At 43.1% G+C, this 23183-nt stretch overlaps 1 protein-coding gene across 1 annotated transcript in view; it reads right to left on the minus strand.

Moving 5' to 3' along the window:
• Positions 1 to 23183, minus strand: part of LPAR3 (lysophosphatidic acid receptor 3) — a 76528-nt gene that overhangs the window by 36995 nt on the left and 16350 nt on the right. Inside the window, exon 2 of the mRNA XM_043575454.1 lies at positions 13260 to 14016. Coding sequence (XP_043431389.1) covers positions 13260 to 13995 — 736 coding nt within the window. The 5' untranslated portion in view covers positions 13996 to 14016. The remainder of the gene's footprint in view (positions 1 to 13259; positions 14017 to 23183) is intronic.

A 23183-nucleotide genomic window follows, 5' to 3' on the forward strand; every position in this document is an offset into this window, starting at 1 on the left:
CACAGCTTCGGGCGACATTCACGGAGAAGCGTTGGTCCATGCCACAGGAGGAAGGTCACCTTAAGAGAACTTGGGCAGCCACAGGGGACAGGAACAAGGGCATTTCAGGGATGGCCAAAGATGGGAGGGACTGGCAAGAGACAGAGATGGAACTGAAGACACAGAGATGTTCATGCCATCAACAGGTGGCATGAATCAGCTGTGCAATAAGGAGTTCCAGTCAGATCACTGAAACAGGCAGTTAGGAGGGCAACGGTGGCTTCATTGGCACAATCTTAATAGGGGCAAAGCTAGATTACCATGGTTTGAGGCGGTAAGAAAATTGGATAAGAAATGGAAGAAGAGAGGCAGTACAGTAGTTAAGAAAGACATGTAAGGTCAGGGGCTATAATTTAATGGTCAAATACACAGGAGAGCAAGAATTAGAGACTAGGCTCCTGGGGAGGCTGGGAGTAATGGGCTCTCGTAGAGAGCTAGAAGGTAAGAATGGAGACCTTTGCAGGTTGGCTAAGACGGTGGAAGGAGGGGTAACAGGAGCATCTGTGTCAGGTGACTTCTATCTTCTTGGTTAGAGCCAGCAAGGAAGGTGAGGTCGGCTGGGAGCTGAGGAAGGGCAACGCTCAAAGGCTTTAAGAAGCCTTAGTTTCTAGGATGAATTCCTGCCCCTGAATCTTGGTTTCCAGGATGGATCTCTGCTTCCTGCTTCCAAGTTTCTCTGACCTTGGCCATCTGCTTATCGGATCTCTGCCTCTTGCCAGATTTCCGCAAGCTCACGTTCCACTGGTCTGCTCCCCGTCTGCTCTCCTTGCTGGGCTTCCCCGGCTGTTCTTCCTGGCTGGTGTGCACTTACTTACTTGGCTTGCTGCGGACAGCTGAACCATCCTACTCTGGAAGGGGCCAGCTCTGCCTTCCCTGTGGCTTCTGAGCTATACCACCCACAGAGCCTTCGGCCAATTCCAGCAATCTCCTAAATGATCTCTCCCTCTTCAACCCTCTCCTATCTTTCTAAAACTCTGCATTTGGCAACTCCTACCTTCCTCTCAACCCATCAATGCCTTCAAGCCTCTTCAAGGGCTCTCCATTGCCAGATAAGGCAGTTTAGCTGTGGCCCGGGCCACAAATATAATTTGGCTTGTGGAGTCCTTTAACAAAAGTTGAAGTTATCCCATTAGCCACAGGTGCCACCCCTCCCTAATGCCTTGTACCTACCCCAGGCCCAATCCATGGACCAAAATCATCTTCCTGGCCTCTGTAGACATTTGACAATAAAGTCCACACCATCTTAAGATTCAAGGCCTTCCACTCTGACCCCAGTATGCCTCTCAAACAAGACTGTCATTACTACGCAAACCCCTTTTTCCAGAAATCAGTCTGCCCTTCTCTCCTTCCCACTCCTGGCCCCAGTATGGTTTCCCTGGAGACAAATATAGATATAGATATAGATATAGATATAGATATAGATATAGATATAGATATATAAATGATACAGATATAGATATAGAGATATGCCTGTCTTCTATCCTGTCATTCCACTTATCTGCAATGCTTCACCCTCTCTTCTCCACCTGCCATACTGAGAGCTGGCTCAAAGCCTGCCTCTACAAGGAAGCCTCCACAGACCATCCAAACCCACATCATTTTTTGCCTGGGCCCCTCATTTGGCCCTTTTGTATGTTTCTTTGTTCCTTAAGTTATCCTATTAGTTATCTTTTCTGGGGGTAACCTTCCTGTTTCCCCAGATCAGCCTATAAACAGGGTTCCCCTTAAGTCTTACATACAAAAGCCAACAGAGCAGATCTGCCTCTGTGTAATTTATCTCACACACGACCCAACTGTCGATTCATAAACCCTGGTCACCTCCTGACAACCATAAAATATCAGATCAGGCACAAATTCGTAATGCCTTTAGGGTAGAGGCCACGTTTTATAGTAGTATACTGCCTAAAACCCAGTAGGTACTTGGTAAATGTTCACAATGAGGAAATATAAAAACCAGAAATCTCTTCCTGTTCAGAAAATCAAAGGATAAAACAGGCCCTGTATTGGGCCATGAACTCTCTGACTTGATGAAAACAAACAACTCTTGGCATATATCATGGTAACATAGGCATCCAAGGACAGGTATATTTCGCCAAGGCAAGAAGGGAGACCCATTAGAAGAAGCAGGAACTAGGAAGTCCAGAGCTCTGGCCATAATACTAGCAATGATTTATAAGGTGAACTTGGACATCTCTCAACAGACACTGATTCTTCAAGGTAACAGGGTCTTTCCTTGTCACACTCTGCAGTTATACCGACAATCTGGTGGTGAGGGAGAGTGGGTGGCTGGAACAGAGGGAAAGCTGTCAGAGCAGATGGATGCGCTGCTCACCTGTGGTGTCCCCCCAGCCAATACTTCTGGTTCACCTGCCCTTTATCCCAGCTTCTGTGTTGCTCCCAAGGTCTGAGAGGCCATGATTCCAGCAAGTACCTTTACTCCTAATTCCCACCCAACCAGTTTGCTTTGGCTACGCACCGAATGCAGTGGCCCCCAGCTGAAATTCTAAAGATACAAACAATGTTAACATGCACTTGATAAAATTCTACCATGGGTCAGTACCTCCCATGCTACTCCAGGTGTCAGCCCAGTGATGTGACCTACTGGTGTAGGTATGACATTCAATGGTCTGAATAACATGCCATGGCCACACTCTCCTTTGGCAGAAATCGAGGCCCTAAGGGAAGGTATTACTGAGATCTGGAAGTCTAAACCTTCTAGGAGGCTGGCTGGGTGTTGGCAGGAGCACTGGATGTAGTTGGGTAGTGGAACATCTCTGCTAAGTGAAATAAGCCAGACAGAGAAAGACAAACACTGCATGCTATCATTTATATGTGGAATCTTAAGGAAAAAAACAAAACAAAACAAAACAAAAACCAAGGAGAGGAGGAAAGAAAGCTTATTTCATAGAAACAGAGACTAGAATGGTGTTTATCAGGGGGGAGGGGAAATGGGGAGACGTAGGTCAAAGGTCACAAGTATTCAGTTATAAAAATTGTAAATTCTAAGCACAGCATGACAACCACAGTTAATAATTCGATACTGCGTACTTGAAAGTTGCTGAGAGTAGACCTTAAGCATTCTCACTGTAAAAAAAAAAAAAAAAATCTCACTCTATGAGGAGATGGATGTGCAAATTATCTTGGTAATTATTCCACAATGTGTATGAGTACCAAGTCATCATGTCAGATACTTTAAACATATCCAGTTCTGTCAATTACCCCTCAATAAAAGCTGGAGGAAAACACAAAGGTAGAATTTGAGAGGTGTTTCTGTACCTTGCACTCAGGAAATATTTAATAATTGTTTGTTCCAGCTGAAGAGGAAGGTCTCAGGTTTCTTAAAAAAAAAAAAAGCCAGAAAAACAGTTGTGAATGAGGAAGTCTGATTGGGGAATATAAGAAGCGGAGTGAATTTAGCGTCACAGAACCGAAGGGGTGTATGGAAGAAATGGAAGAAAGAAGGCAGGGCACTGATTATACTGGAAATGAGAACAATGATTTGGAAAAAATGACTTTTGATCTGACTGCAGAGGGAGGCATCTGAAGCAGTCAAGTGGGAGGTTAAAAAAAAGAACCAAGAGCCAGACTGGAGACAACAAACAGCTACATAGACAGAGGCAGAGGGGAGGAAAAGACCCCTAAACATGTCTCAGAGGGAGGGGTCTTAAGAAATGAAGGCAATCTGGGGCGCTTGGGTGGCTCAGTCGGTTGAGCGTCCAACTTCGACTCAGGTCATGTTCTCACGGTTTGTAAATTCAGGCCCAGCATCAGGCTCGCTGCTGACAGCTCAGAGACTGGAGCCCGCTTCAGATTCTGTGTCTCCCTCACTCTCTTCCCCTCCCCCACTTGTGTGCACGCGCTCTCTCTCTCTCTCTCTCTCTCTCTCTCTCTCTCTCTCTCTCTCCCCCTCCCTCCCTCCCTCAAAAATAAACGTTAATTAAAAAGAGCCTGATTTAAAGAAAAGAAAAAAGAAATGAAGGCAATCTGAAAAGATGGGATGGAGTGGGATTCAGTGGCATACAAGGATGGGGTTTAACTTGAAGCTGTCTTCCCTGTAACATCAGACAGTGAGGTCTTCCCGATCACCATGTCCCTGCTCAGTACGCAGGGGGTGGGTCAAACAGTATTGTGGGAGGGCAACAACCAAGAGCCACTTGATCACTTACAGCTTGCCCTGGAATCAAACGCCTCTCTCCCCCAAGGCACCTGTTGCAATACCAGGAAACACATCAAGTCTCTGCAAAAGAGGCACTCCTTTGATTAGCTGTTTTAAAACAAAAGTTTGAACACCCCTGGACTCAATGTACTAAGTACTGGTGCCTGGATGGCTTGACTCTGAAAAGAATTAGTCATTCTCTGTCTGATATGACTGCACAGCAACAAGAGGGCTCCTGCATGCCAACCATCTGATCATTTCAACATTTCTTAAAGCAAAGGTTTAACTTTGTTTTTTTCAACAGGTATCTGATAACTCAGGCATGCAAGGCAGCGAAACATTGAGAGCAGGCTTCTGTGATGCAGAAGCCACGGAAAGGCTACTAATGCTGAGAACAAATATTTTAGAATTTCCTGGACTCTATTAGCTCTTCTCGACTCCTGGCCTCTGTGTGTGTGCGCGTGTGCTTGTGCGTGTATGCATGTGTGTACACTTTTTAAAACATTTTTATTTACTTTGAGAGAGAGGGAGAGAGAGAGTACGAGCAGGGAAGGAGCAGATACACTTTTTTTTTTTTTTTAATTGAGCAAGGATATTTCACTAATGAAACCTATAAATAATATCAAAAGGCCTAGCTTCTGGTCTCAGCTCTTTTCAGATGAAGAACAAACTTCCCAGCACTAGTATAGGTGGGAACAGTACTTGACTAAGAAAGCATTCTGGTACGATTCATTAGCAAGATGGGACAGTTTCTTATGAGGAATGTCTTCTAGATCACACACAAAGATGTTGGTGCTGTATTACAGGATTCTTACTAAGCTAACACTTAGTGGTCAGGGTCTCACTTAGGATGTTTTATTCATAAATGTTGCAAAAGTGAAATGAATTATTAATGCAAAGATCATCTGTCAGAGATAGCAATCATTAACAGCATTTCATGGTGGGGGTCGGTGTTTACAGAGACCAATAATGCAAACTCAGAGCCTTTCTGTTCTGTGGTGACCACACATTTAGGTTGGCCTCGGTCTTCGGGAACTGAGCTGATGCTATTTGCCAGCTGTCAGGCAGTCTCTGGGGAGAAACATACCCAGTCAACTTCCTCCCGACCACTTGTCCACATCACAAAACCTGCTATCACGATGGCACCAACAGTAGGCCTCCGGGCTCCCTCTCCACAGTACCTGTGACATTACTGGGGAAAAGGGCACTCTGCTTAAATGCAGGGCCAGGCTCTTCAGAGTCAAACTAAAGCCAATATAGCCAATATTTACTGAGCACGTACTATGTGCCAAGCACTATACTAGGTGCTTGTATGTGCATTATCTCACTGCATCCTCAAAACCTTGCCATGCCAGAGGCACTGATATCATCCCCATGTGTAAGAAGCCAAGTCACAGATGTTGTGTAAATTGCTCAGGGTCACATAACTTGGAGTGGCAAAGCCAGGATTTAAATCTGGTTCCCTCCCTATTCCCAGGCCCCTGGTGTTGCCATCTACATCTTGCATAAAGTTTCAAGAGCGTGCGGCTGTCATTCCCTGCAGAGAGATAGTCGTAACTGTCACTGCCATACTGCAAAATCTTTAGAAAAAATCAAGAGTCAGCTAAATGTTGAGAATTCAAGTGACTTTACAGACATAAACAGAAATCAAGGGAGACACAAGTTATAAACCTCATGAATAGGGTTGATGTTATTCTATCCCTATCACTTATGTGAAGCTAATTAACCTTGAAGAGTGGGGTCCTAGAACCAATCTGCTTGAACTTGACTCTCAGCTCTGCTACTAATTTTAGGCAAGCAACTGAACTTCCTGGGCCTCAGTTTCTTCAATTAGTAATAATAACAGGACTTCCCTCAAAGAGCTGTCATGAAGATTAAATGGAACAGAATGTGCCAAGGGCTCAGAACCACATATAGTACATCCTGAATGTTAACTGTTATTATTTTTGCCAATACGGGTCTATGGGCAAGACGCTTAAGTCCATCCAAATTTCCTTATCAACAAAACAGATCTGCACAGCATTGTTATGAGGGGTAAGTGAAATCAAATCCCCAAAGCAGGTAACGCGCAGACTTCCTAATGGTAGGAGCTCAAAAAGTATTCATTTGTTTTTCTCTTCCCAAGACAGCACTACCACTCACCCTTCCAAGACCTCTGTTTCCCATATTATAAAATGGGAGACCCATCCATTCCTTGGCCACTCACAGGCACATCACGGCCAGAGTCTGCCAAAGGCCAGGCTGGATGTGAGGAAACCTGGTTTCTATTTGTAGTTGTAGCTCTTGAGAAGCCACTTAACTTCCCTTAACTTCAATCTCCTCATTAATTCACTCATTCTATTATAGTTTTTTTTTAAATGTTTACTTAGTTTTGAGAGAGCGAGAGAGGCAGAGAGAGACTGAGACACAAAATCCGGAGCAGGCTCCAGGCTCTGAGTTGTCAGCACAGAGCCTGACGCGGAGCTCAAACTCAAGAGCCGTGAGATCATGACCTGAGCCAAAGGCAGAGACTCAACAGACTGAGCCACCCAGGTGCCCTCACTCATTCTATTATAATCTCAACAAATAGGTTCCAGTCAGCGTGCTACACGTTTGATACGTAAAGGTAGATAAATAAGGTACAATCCCTGACTGCAAAGCAGGCACCACTCTAGTTCGAGATGAAGGCATGGAACATGGAACAATTAAATGGATTGGCTGAAGTACGGACAAAATAGAGATGGCCCAAAGGCGGTAGTAAGCAGATTTACCTAGGTAGGGCAGGGAAAGATTCAGAGAAGACAGGCCCCTGAGTTGAGTCTTACAAGATGAAAGGGAGCTTCCCAGACAGAATAAGGGGGAAGGTATTCCACCATGCACAAGGCTTAGGATCCCAAACAAACAAACCAAACCACAAATAATTATAGCTGAGTATAAGGCATATCTAAGGGAGGCAGAAAAATAGAATAATAATATCTTCCCCACCTATCTTGTAGGATTTCCCTGAGACTGAATGAGAACATGTATTAAAATGCTGAAAAAGGGGCACCTTGGGTGGCTCAGTTGGTTGAGTGTCAGGTCATGATCTCGAGGTTCATGAGTTTGAGCCCTACATCGGCTCACGGCTGTCAGTGCAGAGCCTGCTTTGGATCCTCTCTCTCCCTGTCTCTGTTCCCCTCCCCCATTTGCTCTCTCTCCAGAATAAATAAACATTAAAAAAATAAATAAATCCCTGAAAAAGACACAGTGCTGCAGAAACATCATGTATGCTTATTACTAGTACTCTAGCAAGGCTCATGATGGACTGAATTTTCACCTATTTCCTCCCAGCATGAGAACCCCCAGCACTGTTTCTTTACCACCTTTGCCTCTTTCCTCTCTCCCCTGAGAGAAAGCAAGAGGAATTTAGCACTGACCTAAGTGGAGAGGTAGGAGGGGGAAATGACAAGAAAAACATGCAGCTCTTTGTTTCAGTTACCACAACCTTTTTCAAGGTCCTTTAGCCATAATGTTTCTTGTATTTTTTTTTATTTTTAAATGTTTATTTAATTTTGAGACACACACACTCACAGAGAGAGAGAGTGAGAGAGTGAGAGGGAGGGAGGGAGGGAGCATGGGAGGGGCAGAGAGAGAGGGAGACACAGAATCTGAAGCAGGCTTCAGGCTCTGAGCCATCAGCACAGAGCCTGATATGGGGCTCAAGCTCACGAACTGGGAGATCATGACCTGAACCAAAGTCAGAGGTTTAACCGACTGAGTCACCCAGGTGCCCCCATCATGTTTCTTATATTTTAAAAGATGTCAGTCATTACTGGCTGGAAAAGAAACCTCGACCGGGGCTTTTCAAGCAGACTTGACCATAACCCATGTTAAGAAATACATTCTAGGGGTGCCTGGGTGGCTCAGCCTGTTAAGCATCCAACTCTTGATTTCAGCTCAGGTCATGATCTCAAGGTTCACGGGATCGAAGCCCGTGTTGGGCTCTGTGCTGCCAGCACAAAGCTGGGATTTGGGATTCTCTCTCTCCCTCTCTCCCCATCCCTACCCTGCTTGTGCTCTCTCTCTCTCAAAAATAAATAAACTTTAAAAAAAGAAAATACGTTTTATATTACAATCCTGTACACACACAAAAAGTATTAGTTACAATCTCCTAATTGATTTCATTACAGGTCACAACCTGAGGTTTGAAAAACACCACCCTAAGAGACAAGGCTAATGGAAGATTTCAAAAGTATGGTTCACAATACCCTCAGACTTCTTTCCTTTTTACTTTTTAAGACTTTGCAAAATAGAAGAAAATCCAGCCCCCATTTCCCAGGAAACATAACATCCTTGTATTCATAGTTCACATGGTGTATTGTCTGACAATAAATGAGAGGTTTTCATGGGGGGCTTCTTGTGCATTTGTCTGGTTGCTACAGCCAATGAGCCTTGTTAACAAGTAGGATTTCAAAATACATGACCCTCTCTTAGGCAAGGCCTTGGTGCCCTGTGGAAAGCAGGGATCATGTGTCCGCAATGTCTCTTCCATGAGAACATTCAATAAGCAACTTCTTTCATGTGAAGGGCTCATCACACATTATGACCCTGAAATGAGCAAGCATTCTGCCTCCGGGCTGCTAAAATGGGCACACAATGCCTAGATGCCTTTCCACTCATATACAGATTTAAAATTCACACTATCATCACATTCCTCAACAAGGAAAAAAATCTGCTCCCTAACCAGCTCTGTATGCTTTGTATGCAACCAAAATACTAAATTAAAGCTGGAAATACACACAAAGGTCATCTGGTCTACCTCTCTCCTTCCAAAGAGGATGGCCAACTAAATTTCCTGACTCACGGTTGAGCTATTTTCTGTTGTACCACAACATGCATCAGTGTTCCACGAGGCCTTCCTTGTGGCACTACTCAAGCTTTAGGTGTTTCTACTGTCCTTTTGATTTTGTTACTTCTCTTACTTAAAATCCCTCGCCCACTCAAATCCCACCCATCCTTCAAGATCACATCCCAAGCCCTCCGAGAAGCCGTCCCCAAACTCCACTTGTCCATCCCATCTTCCTTCTCTGAAATGAGATTCAGCTCACTGAATTCATGCAACTCTTTGCCTTTTAGATGCTGTTCAACAGTTAATATATATTAATTGACTGACTTTGTAATCTTTAAAAGAGGGTATATTGAAAAGAAACTCCAATCTTATATTAATCTTTCCCACAACATATATATCAATGCAAGCAGAAAAGTCCAAATGATTAAATCAGACAATCATTACAGAAATAAGTAGTAAGCTACTAATTTGCACATACATAGAACCAGTGACTACAGTGATGACAGATGCTACCACTGCTGATTTTTCAGAGATGCTATTATTTGGGTTAGGCAACTGAATTCTTACATGTATCTTCCTCCCTGAGGAGATACTATGATAAACACTTTCATGGAAAAAGACTGTGCTTTGATACACAGTCAACCCACTGAATTCTGTGTTGACTTTGGTCACTTATTGTTATAACAACATCATTGGATTTATAACTTGCAAAGAATTTAAAGATCATCTAACCTACCTCACATGATGAAATTTAACCAGGAAAAAGTGAGCTAATAATATGCTTTGTATCACCCTTGTAGGAAATGACAGAGTTGTGGCTAAAACCATATCTTCTGCAATCCAAAGAAATCAGGATCTCCAAGTCTAAAAACCTCATACTACCCAGCTCTTCAGTTTCATTTCCTCTGTCCCCAAACTTCTCATCTTCCACCAGATCCCTCTGTCTCACCACTAAGGAACTTCCCCAGGTCCTCGCCACCAAACTGTCTTCCCGCCATTAACCAATTCCCCCACATTGTTCCATCTAAGTGCCACAACTTCTCTTATCCTACTTAGCAATTTCACAGTTTATTCTGTTTTTTTCCCTTATCGAACACCACACCTGCCAAAACTACACAGCTCCTGTATTTCACCCTTCCGTAACCGTTCCAGACAAAGTTACATTCAAACCTGAAGCTAGTGACCATCACTATCCTACAGAGTCCCGTTCTCCCCACCTAGGATTACAGACTGTAGATGATATATAATAAGCTGAAAACAGAAAGCTTTCTCTTTAATCAGGCAGGTAACCTCTCAAGACAAATGGCCAAACAAACAATGATGCTTGCAAATCCAGAAGGGAAAATAGCAGAATTCACTGACGATCCCAACAAATACTGAACATCACTCTTCACCAAAAACATCAATACCCTATCTAGTTCAAGGGTGGAAAAACTGATTAATGTGACTCCTTCCTTTTCTTACTTTTAGTCTACATTCTTATCAAGGGGTGAAATGAAGAATGAGGGGGTGAAAGCAAAAGACAGAATAAAGAGAAAACCAGGAAAAAGTCCAAATAAATCAAAACTGGCTGGAGAGTACAGTGTTACACATGTGGGCTCTGAAGGCCAAACAACACGGTGAGTGCTGGTGACACTATCCATCACTGAGTGGCCTTGGGCATATAGCTCTGCTCAGTTTCTCCATCTGGTAAATGGGGATAACAGTGGCACCTGTATCACAAGATCGCCATGAGGATTAAACAGGATGGTATCTACAACACACTTGGGACAATGCTTAACACATAGTAAGTACTATATAAATATTTGTTAACGAAAACAAACCCTCAGTTTGAAATCATTTTAACCATCACGCTATGTATCTGCTGACTTCCATATCTTACTAGCAATTTCAGGACCCGGAGGCATCACGATGCCTCCCATACCATACGACAGATTCCCTACATCCTCTAATATGAATTGTTTCCCAAGAATTCATTTCATAATTCCTTCGTACTGGGACTTGACGGGAACATACTCCAGGGTCTCTCAACAACAGTCCTCGCTGCTGCAGCCACCACACATGGTGAGAAATGGCCTGTCTGACAGAAGACAAGGCCTGTGAGCCCACACAGCACCAGTTCCACCTGTAACCCGGACTAGAATGACAGGGCAGCCGACCAGACTACAACAAAACAAAAGGAAAATTCTTTGCACCCAAACACCTCTTCTAGGGACAGGGCTCGCAGTGCAAAGCCAAAGTCCTCAGAGCTGTTCAAATTTGCTGTCCTAAGGCCTCTTCTCCCTTTATTCATTTTGTTCTGATCAGGCTATACCAGATTTGATCTTCTCAAAGTCACCTAAAAACTACTAGGTTTGCTGGGGCTCCTGGGTGGCTCAGTCGGTTAAGTGTCCAACTTCAGCTCAAAGTCATGACCTCGTGATTTGTGAGTTCAAGTCCCACAACAGATTCTGTGCTGACCACTCAGAGCCTGGAGCCTGCTTTGGATTCTGTGTCTCCTTCTCTCTCTGCCTCTCCCCTGCTCACATTCTTTCTCTCTTTCTCAAATAAACATTTAAAAAAAAAATTTTTTTTTCTTAAACTACTAGTTTGCTAAGCTAAGCCTAGTAAGACCTTATCTCACTCTACTTCCCAAGAATATTCACATTGCAGATACTCCCTTTCCTTGATGGCTCTGTTCTCACAGCTTCTAGGCCGCCATATTCTCCTGGGTTTTCTGGCTACTCCTTGGAGGGCTCTTTTGTTGGTTGTTCCTTGCCTCCCCACCCTCCCTACACTGGAGGGCCCCCAGGCTCGTTCTTTGGTCCTCTTCTGCATGTTCACCATCCACATTCACCCCACTATGGTGAGCTTATCCACTCTTCTGGTTTAAAATACCATCTCTTCCCTCAATGACTCTCAGTGAATCTCCAGTCCAGACTTAATCCCTGAACTCCTGATTCAATAACTCACTTGGATGTCTAATACGATTCTAAAAACCAAACTCCCGATCTTCCCCCCAAACCTCCTCCTTCACAGCCTCCCCATCTCAATGAATGACACGCCCCACCCTCCCTCCTCCTGTCACCGTGCTTCACACCTTATCCATCAGCAAATCCTGTCACCCCGATCTTTACAAAACATCCAGAATCTGACAAGGCACTACCTCCCAACTGCCCTCTCGTCCCTGTCACTATCACCTCTGTGAGTACTGAAATGCCTGCCCTCTTATATTTTCTTGCCTTTGCCCTTGCCCCTCACAAAACAGCATCTAAAAAGGTACCATTAAAATGCAGGTCCAGGGGCGCCTGGGTAGCGCAGTCGGTTAAGAGTCCGACTTCAGCCAGGTCGCGATCTCTCGGTCCGTGAGTTCGAGCCCCGCGTCGGGCTCTGGGCTGATGGCTCAGAGCCTGGAGCCTGTTTCCGATTCTGTGTCTCCCTCTCTCTATGCCCCTCCCCCATTCATGCTCTGTCTCTCTCTGTCCCAAAAATAAAATAAAACGTTGAAAAAAAAAATTAAAAAAAAAAATGCAGGTCCAATCATGTTACCTCTTTGTTCAAAACCTTCCCATGGCTTCTCATCTCACTCAGAAAAACCTAAGTCCTTATGATAACTACACAGCCTTACGTGATCTGAGTGGCCCTAGCACCTCTCATCAGCTCCCGGACCTCCTCTCTTTCCACTCTCCCCACTTGCTCTACTCCAGCCACACTGGCCTCCTTGCTGTTCTGGGTTCCTATCCTTACTGCATCTCCTGCCCAGATGGCCTCCCCCAGACACACACACAGCTCGCTTCCTCACCACCTTCACGTCTGCTCAAAAGTCATCTTCAGCGGAAGCTAGAACTGCAAACTAGACCTGCTTAGCCTCCTTATCTTCCTGCCCTGCCTTATTTTTCCCAATGAGACTCATCAACTTATTTAATAATTTTTAATTATAAATATAATATAATTTAATTATATATAATTATATATTTTATACATATATAATTTAATTAATAAATCATATAATTATATATGATATATATTAATTAATATAAATTCATAATATAATATAATATATATTTATATTAAAATGTACTACAAAATTATTTTCCTTGTCCCCATTACAATACTTGACTTGTTTTCCCCTGCAAGAGTGTAAACACCAAGCACATTGGGGATTTATGACTGTTCTTGTTCACTACTGCATTCACTTAGCAAGCACCTTGTATACACTAGGCACTCAATAAATATTTGCTGAATGAATGGGAATAATGGCTCCCTTGGTTCTCTTACCTAAGACAGTCATCACCGTCTTCATTAGCTTCATGGGTGTCCTTCGGCGGGTGATGGACCCACTTGTATGTGGAGACAAAACGTTGGTTTTCCTCTTGACATACATGTAGATTCTCAGGTACACCACAACCATGATGAAGAAGGCCACAAGGTTGGACACAGTCCAGAAAATGAGGTAACTCCTGCTGTAAATGGGGGCCAGGGAAGAGCAGGCAGAGATGTCACAGAGGCAATTCCAGCCCAGTGTGGGGACCGCCCCCATAAAGATGGCAATGGCCCAGACAAACAAAATGAGCAGCGTCACCCTCTTTTTCGTCAGGTTGCTGTGGATCCGCATCCTCATGATTGACATGTGCCTCTCCACAGCAATAACCAACAAATTGGTCAGAGAGGCGGTCAAGCTAGTGTCCAGGAGCCCCTGGCGGAGAAACCAGCGGTTGACGGTCAAAGTTTTTGAAACGGGGCCAGTGTTAAACATCAGGAATACATAGGCAATTCCAGCAAAGAAATCTGCAGCAGCTAGGTTAGCCAACAGGTAGTAGAAGGGGAAATGAAACTTTCTGTTTTTGATCACTGCTGCGATGACTAGAGAATTAGAAAAAAAAATAAACAGGCAGAAAAATGTTCCAACACACAAAACAATCACAAGCTTCGTTCCTGTCCACTCATCGGCAGTGTCTGTGTTGCTCCTATTATAAAAAAAGTCCATCCGCTTATCATAGTAACACTCATTCATTGTGGAGAAGAACCGAACATCCTAGAAAGAAATTTAAAGAAGAAACAAACATCACTCTTTGCAAATTCAATCGCTAAACCACCAATTGCCACTGCTAAGCCCCGTGTTCTAGCCAACTTCTGTTAATCCTTCAGATCTCGGTGTAAATATCCCTTGCTCCAGGACTCTGGCCCCTGACCTCCTATCACAACATTTATCTTGCATTAGTAATTGTTGTCTGTTTCCCAGGCTACGTCCAAGCTCAGTGAGGGATGGTCTACGGCTGTTTTGTTCACCATTAAAATCTCAAGACCCACCTGTCCTGGCTCCCTCATGACCGGTATTTCCTGAATGGCTGGCTGGTTGAATGAATGATCATGGATCAGCAACAGATCAGATATTCTGAGCCCTGCAATATCCACTCTGCACCAGTAACAACGACAACACAGCACGTAAATCCTTTCTCCTGGTGGTTTCCAGTTCATTCCTTACTCATGGATTCCGTTCACTAGGCAAGGGCAAGTTGGTAAGGCCAGGCACATTCTCACCAAGATAATGAGTACTGAGATACTCTTCACACGACCAAATGGACTCCCCAAGAGATCGGTCTTGTACCACTTCTGATTCTACTCCTGATCCTCCTTTTGCCATCTTTTCGTCTCAAGCTGTAATAACAACACTCACTTATTAAGCATGTGATGCAGGGCTGAAGACTTTGTTCTCAGTACTCCTCCTTACTTTTTTTTGTTCACTTCTTCCTTATTGTCCTAATTCAAATTATACCAGTGGGGATCTGCTTACTGGATTTTCAGACTCAATCAGTTTAAATCACTTTCCTTCCCTGGGCTTTCAACGCAGCGGGTGGTGTGAGCTCTGGAGGTTAGGCAGACTTCCAAGGATGTAAGAACATACCTGCCAAGTGAGGGTGAGTCCTCAGGACATATGTCTGAAAGTAGGCCCCAAACTGGGGCATCAGGCAGGCAGAGAAGACGCTGCTCTCGGGACAAGATCTCTTGGACACCAAAACTAAGGGATTCTGGCCAAGGAGGGGTTGAGAGGAGCCTAAGGATCCCTATCCATCTATGCTTGGTGGAGAGAGAACAGGTGTTCTGCCTCACAGTGGTCTGGCCACAGCCATGAAGGGTCCCATCAAAGGAAGCTGGAGTTGAAAGCCAGGAAACCGAGAGCTACGATGACTATGGGCTCCCTTTCAAGGACTGAGGCTGCAATGTATTAGCTGGAAAACCAGAGATCCAGTAGGCCCAGGCACTAGCAGTCCACTGGTGTGAATGATGTGGCTCTAACAGTGAGAGCTTGATAGAAATCCCTAGCTTTTAAGATTCTTATAAATGCTGTAATCCAATACCATATCCAGAATCAGGATAAGCAGAGCAGATACCAATTTGAAATGGCACAAAACAGAAATATATCTTAGACCGTCTTTTTTTGTTTTTAGTTTTTATTTATTTTGAAGGGGGGAGGGGCGGGGGGGGGGTAGAGAATTCCATGCTCAGCGCAGAGCCTGACACAGGGCTCAATCTTACAACTGTGAGAACATGACCTGAGCAGAAATCAAGAGTCAGACACTTAACCAACTGAGACACTCAGGCACCCCCTGGGTTTCCTTTTTAATTTATATTTTAATGGTGTAATGATACTTTAACATGAGTTAGGTACCTACTTCTCTGTCATAGCAAATACGAAGTAAAATATCATTTTATATGCTTAAAATAAACAAACTGGCAATGGTCTCAAGAGGCAAATGGTTCTAGTGTCTTTCAATTACAAGGAAAGGGGACTCAATTTTAATCACAAAAGAAAAACTACTCTCTTTGGCAGACATTCACCAACGTTTAACTGCCAACAGCAGACAACTCCATCAACAGGCCAACATACCTATGCTGTATCTTGGTAATTTTCCCCAATTAAAAATATATAATTTTAATAGCTTCATAAGGTTCCAGTATATGAACATGACACACTTTATTTAATCCCTACATGTTGGACATTTCAGTTGTCTGTAATATTTAGCCTCTGTAAGCAAGGCTGCACTTTTGTACATTAATCTCTACATACTTGGCCAACTATTTGCTTAGGATTTCTTTCTTTAAAGAAAAGGACCAAACCCTTGTTTATTTATTTTATAAAGGCACCCCCACAGTCGGGGTTGAAGGTCCCCTCTGGATGGAAGCAGCCCAACTGACCCACCACCAACAGGTAGTTTGCCCAAGAGGATTGCTTAGGATTCATCCACAGATTTCAACTTCATGAAGTAAAGGGTATAAGTTTATTTAAAGGTTTCTGATAAATATTGTCAAACTCATCGTATTTCTAATCCCACCAGTTGCATATGAGAGTTGAAGACACTAATCTAGTGTAATTCAATTCAAATATTCAAGGAGAAAATTCAGCTTTCAACAGTATTAAAAGTATATGGAAATTCAAGACAAACCATTCAAGAACATGAAGAATCTTAATGGTGCAATTACTATGTGTTCTTTCACTAATAAAAAATAACTTATGTACTTTATTTTGCTATATACTCTAGATAGCTAAGAGAAACATATTTATTTTTATATATATATAATTTTTTAAATGTTTCTTTATTTTTGAGAGAGAGAGAGAGAGAGACAGAGCATGAGTGGAGGAGGGGCAGAGGGTGAGGAAGACAGAATCCGAAGCAGGTTCCAGGCTCTGAGCTGTTAGCACAGAGCCTGATGTGGGACTCGAACTCAGGAACCACAAGATCATGACCTGAGCCCCAGTCAGATGCTTAACCAACTCAGATGCCCCAAGAGAAACACACTTCTAATTTAAAAGTTATGTTATCCTTGACTAACTCATCAGCAATATCAATTAATAGGTCAGAAAGACACTGGGATAAAGATACCACCAAGAACACTTTAAATTTCCTGAATTTCCTCTTGAAGGGGTCTTAACATTTTAGTTTTGGTTCATAAATATGGTGGAATTTGTAATTATATGATACCCTAAAACCTCAATGATTTTTACTTGAAAAATCTTCAAATTCAACTTTCCTTCCATCAAACCCCAAATGGCACATTCGTAGAACATATTTCAACAAAAATCATCCTGAGACTGAGAAGTAGTTTTGTCTTACCACGCTGAGGGAGAAACCACAGAAAAAAACATGGTTAACCAGAACTCTCACCAAACAGCTCCCTACCTCCCAGCCTCAAACCCTACTTTTGGGAGAAACCAACAATGAGAGCAAATAAAGTTCACACAGGGAAACTATGAAAAAGATTCCCTAGGATGGAATATTGTACAGCCACTGAAAATTGTATTTACCATGAAGTTGTTTTTACCATGAGAAAAAGCACACACATGCCATCATCTTAATTGTAAATAATTATATAAGTATGTATGCACATGCATACATATATATTCATATATATGCACACACATACATTTCTTTTTTTTTCTTTTTTTGGAAATAAAAAGATTTATTCATTTTAAAAGCCCACTACAGAAAAATGTACACATCTACATTTCTCAAACTTTACACACATATATTTCTTGAGTTATCCTTTCAAGATACAGAAAAATAGAAGGAAAAAAATCTCAAAGTGCAAATAGTTCATTAAGGATGGTAGAATCGGGGATCATTTAAAAAATTTCTTTCCTGGGGTTCCTGGGTGGCTCAGTTGGTTAAGTGTCCGACTTTGACTCAGGTCATGATCTCACCGTTAGTGAGTTCCAGCCCCACATGGGGCTCTCTGCTGTCAGTGCAGCGCCCGCTTCAGATCCTCTGTCCTCCTCTCTTTCTGTCTCCCCTGCCAGCACTCTCTCTCAAAAATAAACACTTAGAAAAAATTCTTCCCAGTTTTTTCTCTGGTCTACATTTTCTGTAATAAATAAGTAAAGAGACTTTTAAATGCTAGTTTAATTCTGCCTTGGGACCATACACTCCACTTAATGTATCCTACCTTTCTTTGACAAATATGGCTGTGAAAAATCAAAATTCACGTTCAAAGGAAAAGCCTCAAGGATTCGCTATGTTCATTATTGCTACTCTCACCAGCACAGCACACTTGAGAGTTTTTCAGTGATAATGAAAATAAAATGGTTTCCTGCCTCAAATGTCACATAACCGTAAAACCTCAGACATTGACAACTAATCAAATCAGGACATCCCTTTCCCCATCTCTCCTGTAAAACGTTTCCTAATGCAATCACCCCAGAGCTTCAAAAATGAATAACTAGAAGGGCTCAATTGGTTAAGCATCTGATTTCGGCTCAGGTCATGATCTCGTGATTTGTGAGTTCAAGCCCCACATCCAGCTCTGTGCTGACAGCTCAGAGCCTGGGGCTTGCTTCGGATTCTGTGTCTCCCTCTTTCTCTGCCCCTCCCCTGCTCATGCTCTGTCACTTTCTGTCTCAAAAATAAATAAAACATATAAAAAAATTTTTTTAATTGAATAACTGGAAGTTTTGTGAATTAGTGCTTTTGATTTTTTTTCCTCCCCCCGTCATATGCTGCAAGCTTATTGATGGTCCCTAGTACATACTAATGACAGATCATATTTTCTTAGTTGGAAATTACCAAAAAATTTAATGAGCTCATAACAAATGATCAATTTATTATCTCCTGAACTCTCTCAAACGCTTAAAATAGGATTCTGTGATCCGGGCCTAAACATTTCCTCCGCAGAGACACCTTCTCCAAAGACTCCAAAGTAACCACAGAGCCCTGTTTTATCTTCACCACGGCATCTATCATTTGCTACATATTTTCTTCCGTGTCTATGCATCATTTATGGTCCATTTCCCACCACTGGACTGTTCTGCTCCAGGAGAACAGGGATCTTGCCAATTCCGACCACATCTGTGGCATCAGCATTTGTGGGAGGAACGAATAAATCTCGGTCCTACACTCTCTCTTCTCCCACTAACACGAAAGGGTCAAACACCATTGCTGACCTCTGTATCATGCACTAAATATGTCCATTAGAGAACTACTTACCTCTGTTCTTGGGTTAGTTAACTTCCTATGTCCACGTCATTACTACTATTCCTAACTGCTAATATTTGAGTGATTACTTTGTGCCTGGTGGGTCATCTCATTTAATCCTCCCAACAGTGACGCCCATACTATCACATCCATCTGGCAGGTGAGGAAACTCAAGCGCCCTTCCCTAAGGTCATACAACTAGTAAGAGACAACCCTGGATTCTGTTCAGGCAGCTGTGTTCCCAGGCCCGCACGCCTATGGACGCCAGTCCACTTTGTCTCCACGGGCAAACAAAACACCCAACAACTACAGTCACACTTACAATCACTACAGAATTACCAAAACAGAGTGATCCAATCAAGACACATTCAAAGACTGCCCTGTACCATAAAAAAATCTAGGCGTTATAAATAGCCTGGGTTTCTTTGTTTTGCTTTAACAGCCCTGAGAAGCACAGAAAAGGCACTTTTCTGAAAATTTGTTTTCAAATTTTATGGGAAGTGGGCCACACAACATGGTCAATTTCAAGACTAATGTGGCGAAGCTTTAATTCTGCCAAATCCCCAGCTGCTTTTTTTTTTTTCCTTTCCCCCCCTCTTTTCTTCTTCTCTTTTATACCAAAGGTTTAGAGGATTTGGCTAGTTCCGACCCCCCAAACAAAAGATGTTAAACTTTGGAGCTATTACCACAACTTCAAACTTCAGTAATTTAAGACTTCATAAAATGATGGCTTAGGAAGTCTATATGTGGAATCCAAATGAAAACTTCATGAGCAAAGCTTTCATTTAGACCATCCCAAACTTGATTCTCTGAAAAAATGTTCAGCTAGCCCATAATGTGGAAACAATTATGAAAATTAAGACATCTGAAAACCACTCAAGCAGCTTTGATTTCTGGCTACATCTCATAAGACACGGTGCTGCTGGCCTTTTAGCTGGCTTTCAATAATGCTCCCCCTTCCTCCTAGGACACAACAGGGGGCATCCTGAACGAGGTCAGTGGGTGCTGTGCACATTTCCTTTTCCTGAGGCCTGCAAATGTGGAATAGTCCGCTCCCCTCTGGAAACCCCAGCCAGATGGGAGTTGGAGGTTAGGTCAGTTGCTGTGCTAATGGCCAGAAACGAGACCACTTCTGCATAAGCAATCACGTTTGCTCACTGAATTCTTTTTAATAATTCATGTTAATAGTAAAATCAGGATAGCATGGGAGATTTAAGTCCACATGTGATCCCTGAGGTTCATTTTAGCCATTAGTTTCAAAGCCTTTGGACTTTGCTATTCCCTCTGCCCAGAAGCCTCTTCCCCCACATACGCACAGGCTCATTTCCCCACTTCATTCCTGCTCAAATGTCACTGCATCAGACAGCCCTCCTCTGCCACTCTCTAAAGGAGCACCTCACGCCACCCTGCTGAGCTTTCGCCCTCTGTCCTGCCTCATTCTTCTTTGCAGCATTTCTGACTACCTGTCACCATCTACTGGGGTTATGGTCTACCTCTCATGAGAAGGAAGTCAAGGACATTGTGTTGTTAGGGTGTGTCATCCCCAGTACCTGGAACAGTGCCCAGCACACAGTAGGCACTCCGTAAAACACTTGTTAAACGTAGAACTAAATGCAATCCTTGTGCATACATGTCCGTGTGCCCGTAACTGTTTACCCAATCCAAGCGTTATTACTTTCTTCTTCTGTGTACCCTCTAATTTAGATCTCACAACTCTCTTATTTTCTCCACGGACCTGGCTCCAAGCCCCAGTGGTTGAGAGGTGTGAGGAGTAGAGTTCACCACCCTTGAACAGGGTGGTCTGCAGGGCAGTCCCACAATTGAGACCTCTCCCTTGTGTGTATGGATATCAGAAACTATGACTCCTCTTTGAACATAACTTCAAAAGAGAGGGCAACCCAGTGGCCAAAGCTAGAACAATTTGAGTAACAAAACAAAACAGCATTGGACTATAAACCAGTGTATAAAATAAACATTCTTAATGCATACTGATGTGAGTAAATGACTGAATAACAAATGAAAAAGAGGAGATAAATTTCCCATGCAGAATAATTCCAAATAAATTACACAGACATTCTACTCTAAAAGAGGGGAACATAACTCCTCCCAGAGGACAGCAGGGAAAGGGCAGGGGGTGGGGAGGGGTGAATCACTTTTCAGTGGAGAAGCTTGACAAATGACTTTACGGAGGTGATCAAGGTCAACAGCCACAGTGGTAAGTGATGTTGCCAATCTGTAATCTTGATATATGTTAAGAATGGCACTCTACTGTTCCCCAAACCCACAACTACAGTCTCATCACGAGAAAACTCTCAGACAAATCCCAAGTGGGTGACATTCTGCGAAATTCCTGATCAGGACTCCTCAAAAACTGTCAAGGTCAAGAAAAATAAGGAGAATCTGAGAAACTGCCACAGTGAAGACATAAGGAGACAGAACCTCTAAATACAATACGTGTCTTGGATCCTAGAATGGAAAAGAGACATTAGGGTAAAAAACGAAGAAAATCTGAATAAAATACGGGCTTAGGTGATAATGCTATATCCATATCGGTTCACTAATTATAACAAATGTACCACACTGATGAGATGCAAATAATAGAAAGAACGGTGTGTGGGAGTAGAAGAATAACAAGGGGACTCTATACTATCTGCTCAGTGTTTCTGTAAATACAAAAAAGGGAACCTGCCTGGGTAGTTCAGTCAGTGAAGCACCCAACTTCAGTTCAGGTCATGATCTCACAGTCCATGAGTTCAAGCCCAACGTCAGGCTCTGCGCTGACAGCTCAGAGCCTGGAGCCTGTTTCAGAATCTGTGTCTCCCTCTCTCTCTCTCTCTCTGCCCCTCCCTCACTTATGCTCTGTCTCTCTCTCTCTCTCAAAAGCAAACATTAAAAAAAATTACAACACTCACATTTAAAAATAAAATAGATTTTAAAAAAGAGAGGAGAGGATGTTATCAACCTCACTATGCTTCCGTCATTTCAAGATAAATAAAGCTCACGTTTCAACAGTTGCTGTACTCTGTTAGGGTAAAACACACAGAGGAGAAGCAATTTGTTTGAGATTCAATTTAAATGGATACTGTCTGTGATTGAGTATCTCTTAAGAAGGAATAGTAAAGTCGGGCATACAAAATTGTTCCGATTTAGACCCTCCATCTCCACACAACAAGGCCTCCACAATGCACCCAGGGCCTCTACTGGTGGTAAAGTTCCCAGGCAGTGGCCACACAGAGGAGGGGCAGACACACGCGGGGTGCATTTGGGAAATGACAAACTTCCGTGGCTCCGGTCGGTCGTGCTCGGCCCAGCGGTGGTGACCTGCGGGGGAGAGCTACAGCTGGAGCCTGGCAGAATAAACATGTCCCTCTGCCACTGCACGCTTCTGAGCCCTTTAGGTAAGGAGGACCGTCTGCTGTATGGCAGCTGGTTCGACCCCTGCTCTCTCTCTCCATCGAGTGGGCGGATTCATAAGAGGCCACGGTATATACACAGTGCTTCTATCTACGACTTGTTTACTAAACAACCGTGAGTGAATGTATTGTTCCCCAGATGTCGCTGATGACTGAAGTCTGTCTTAAACCTCTCGATTAAACAGGAAAGCAGAACATGCAGAACTAAACCAAAGAAGTGAGACGTGGGTTTTATGTGATCAGCAGATTCCCTGACTTAACTTGTCCAAATAGAATGTGAATGTTTCATTGTGTTTGCTTTATCTATTATGCAATTTTAGTGCCATCTAATCCACGAGGCTAGAAAGATGACAGACACTTTGTCCTCTGACCCTCTCAAAAGTAAAGATGCTAAGCGTAATGCTTAAAATGAATGTTCACACATAATGAACATGTTCTATCACACAGCAAATAATCCTTAGACCATTATGTAATCACATGCTTTACTGTTTGGAGGAGGAAAGTGCCATAATTTAAAGTGTAGACATTTATAGCTAAAGGAAGTATCTTGTACAAAGAACCCTGTCACTGTGAAAATATATTTTGAGAAACTTCAATGTTCCTGCTTATAGCAAAGACTTTCCACAAGAAGAAAATTAGGTTTCTGAGGGGCGCCTGGGTGGCTCAGTTGGTTAAGCTATCAACTTCGGCTCAGGTCATGATCTCGCAGTTCGTGAGTTTGAGCCCTGCCCCGTGTCAGGCTCTGTGCTGACAGCTCAGAGCCTGGAGCCTGCTTCGGATTCTATGTCTCCCCCTCTCTCTACCCCTCCCCTGACCACGCT

The sequence above is a fragment of the Prionailurus bengalensis genome, chromosome C1 (genome assembly GCF_016509475.1).
Source record: "Prionailurus bengalensis isolate Pbe53 chromosome C1, Fcat_Pben_1.1_paternal_pri, whole genome shotgun sequence".
Classification (NCBI taxonomy): Eukaryota; Metazoa; Chordata; class Mammalia; order Carnivora; family Felidae; genus Prionailurus; species Prionailurus bengalensis.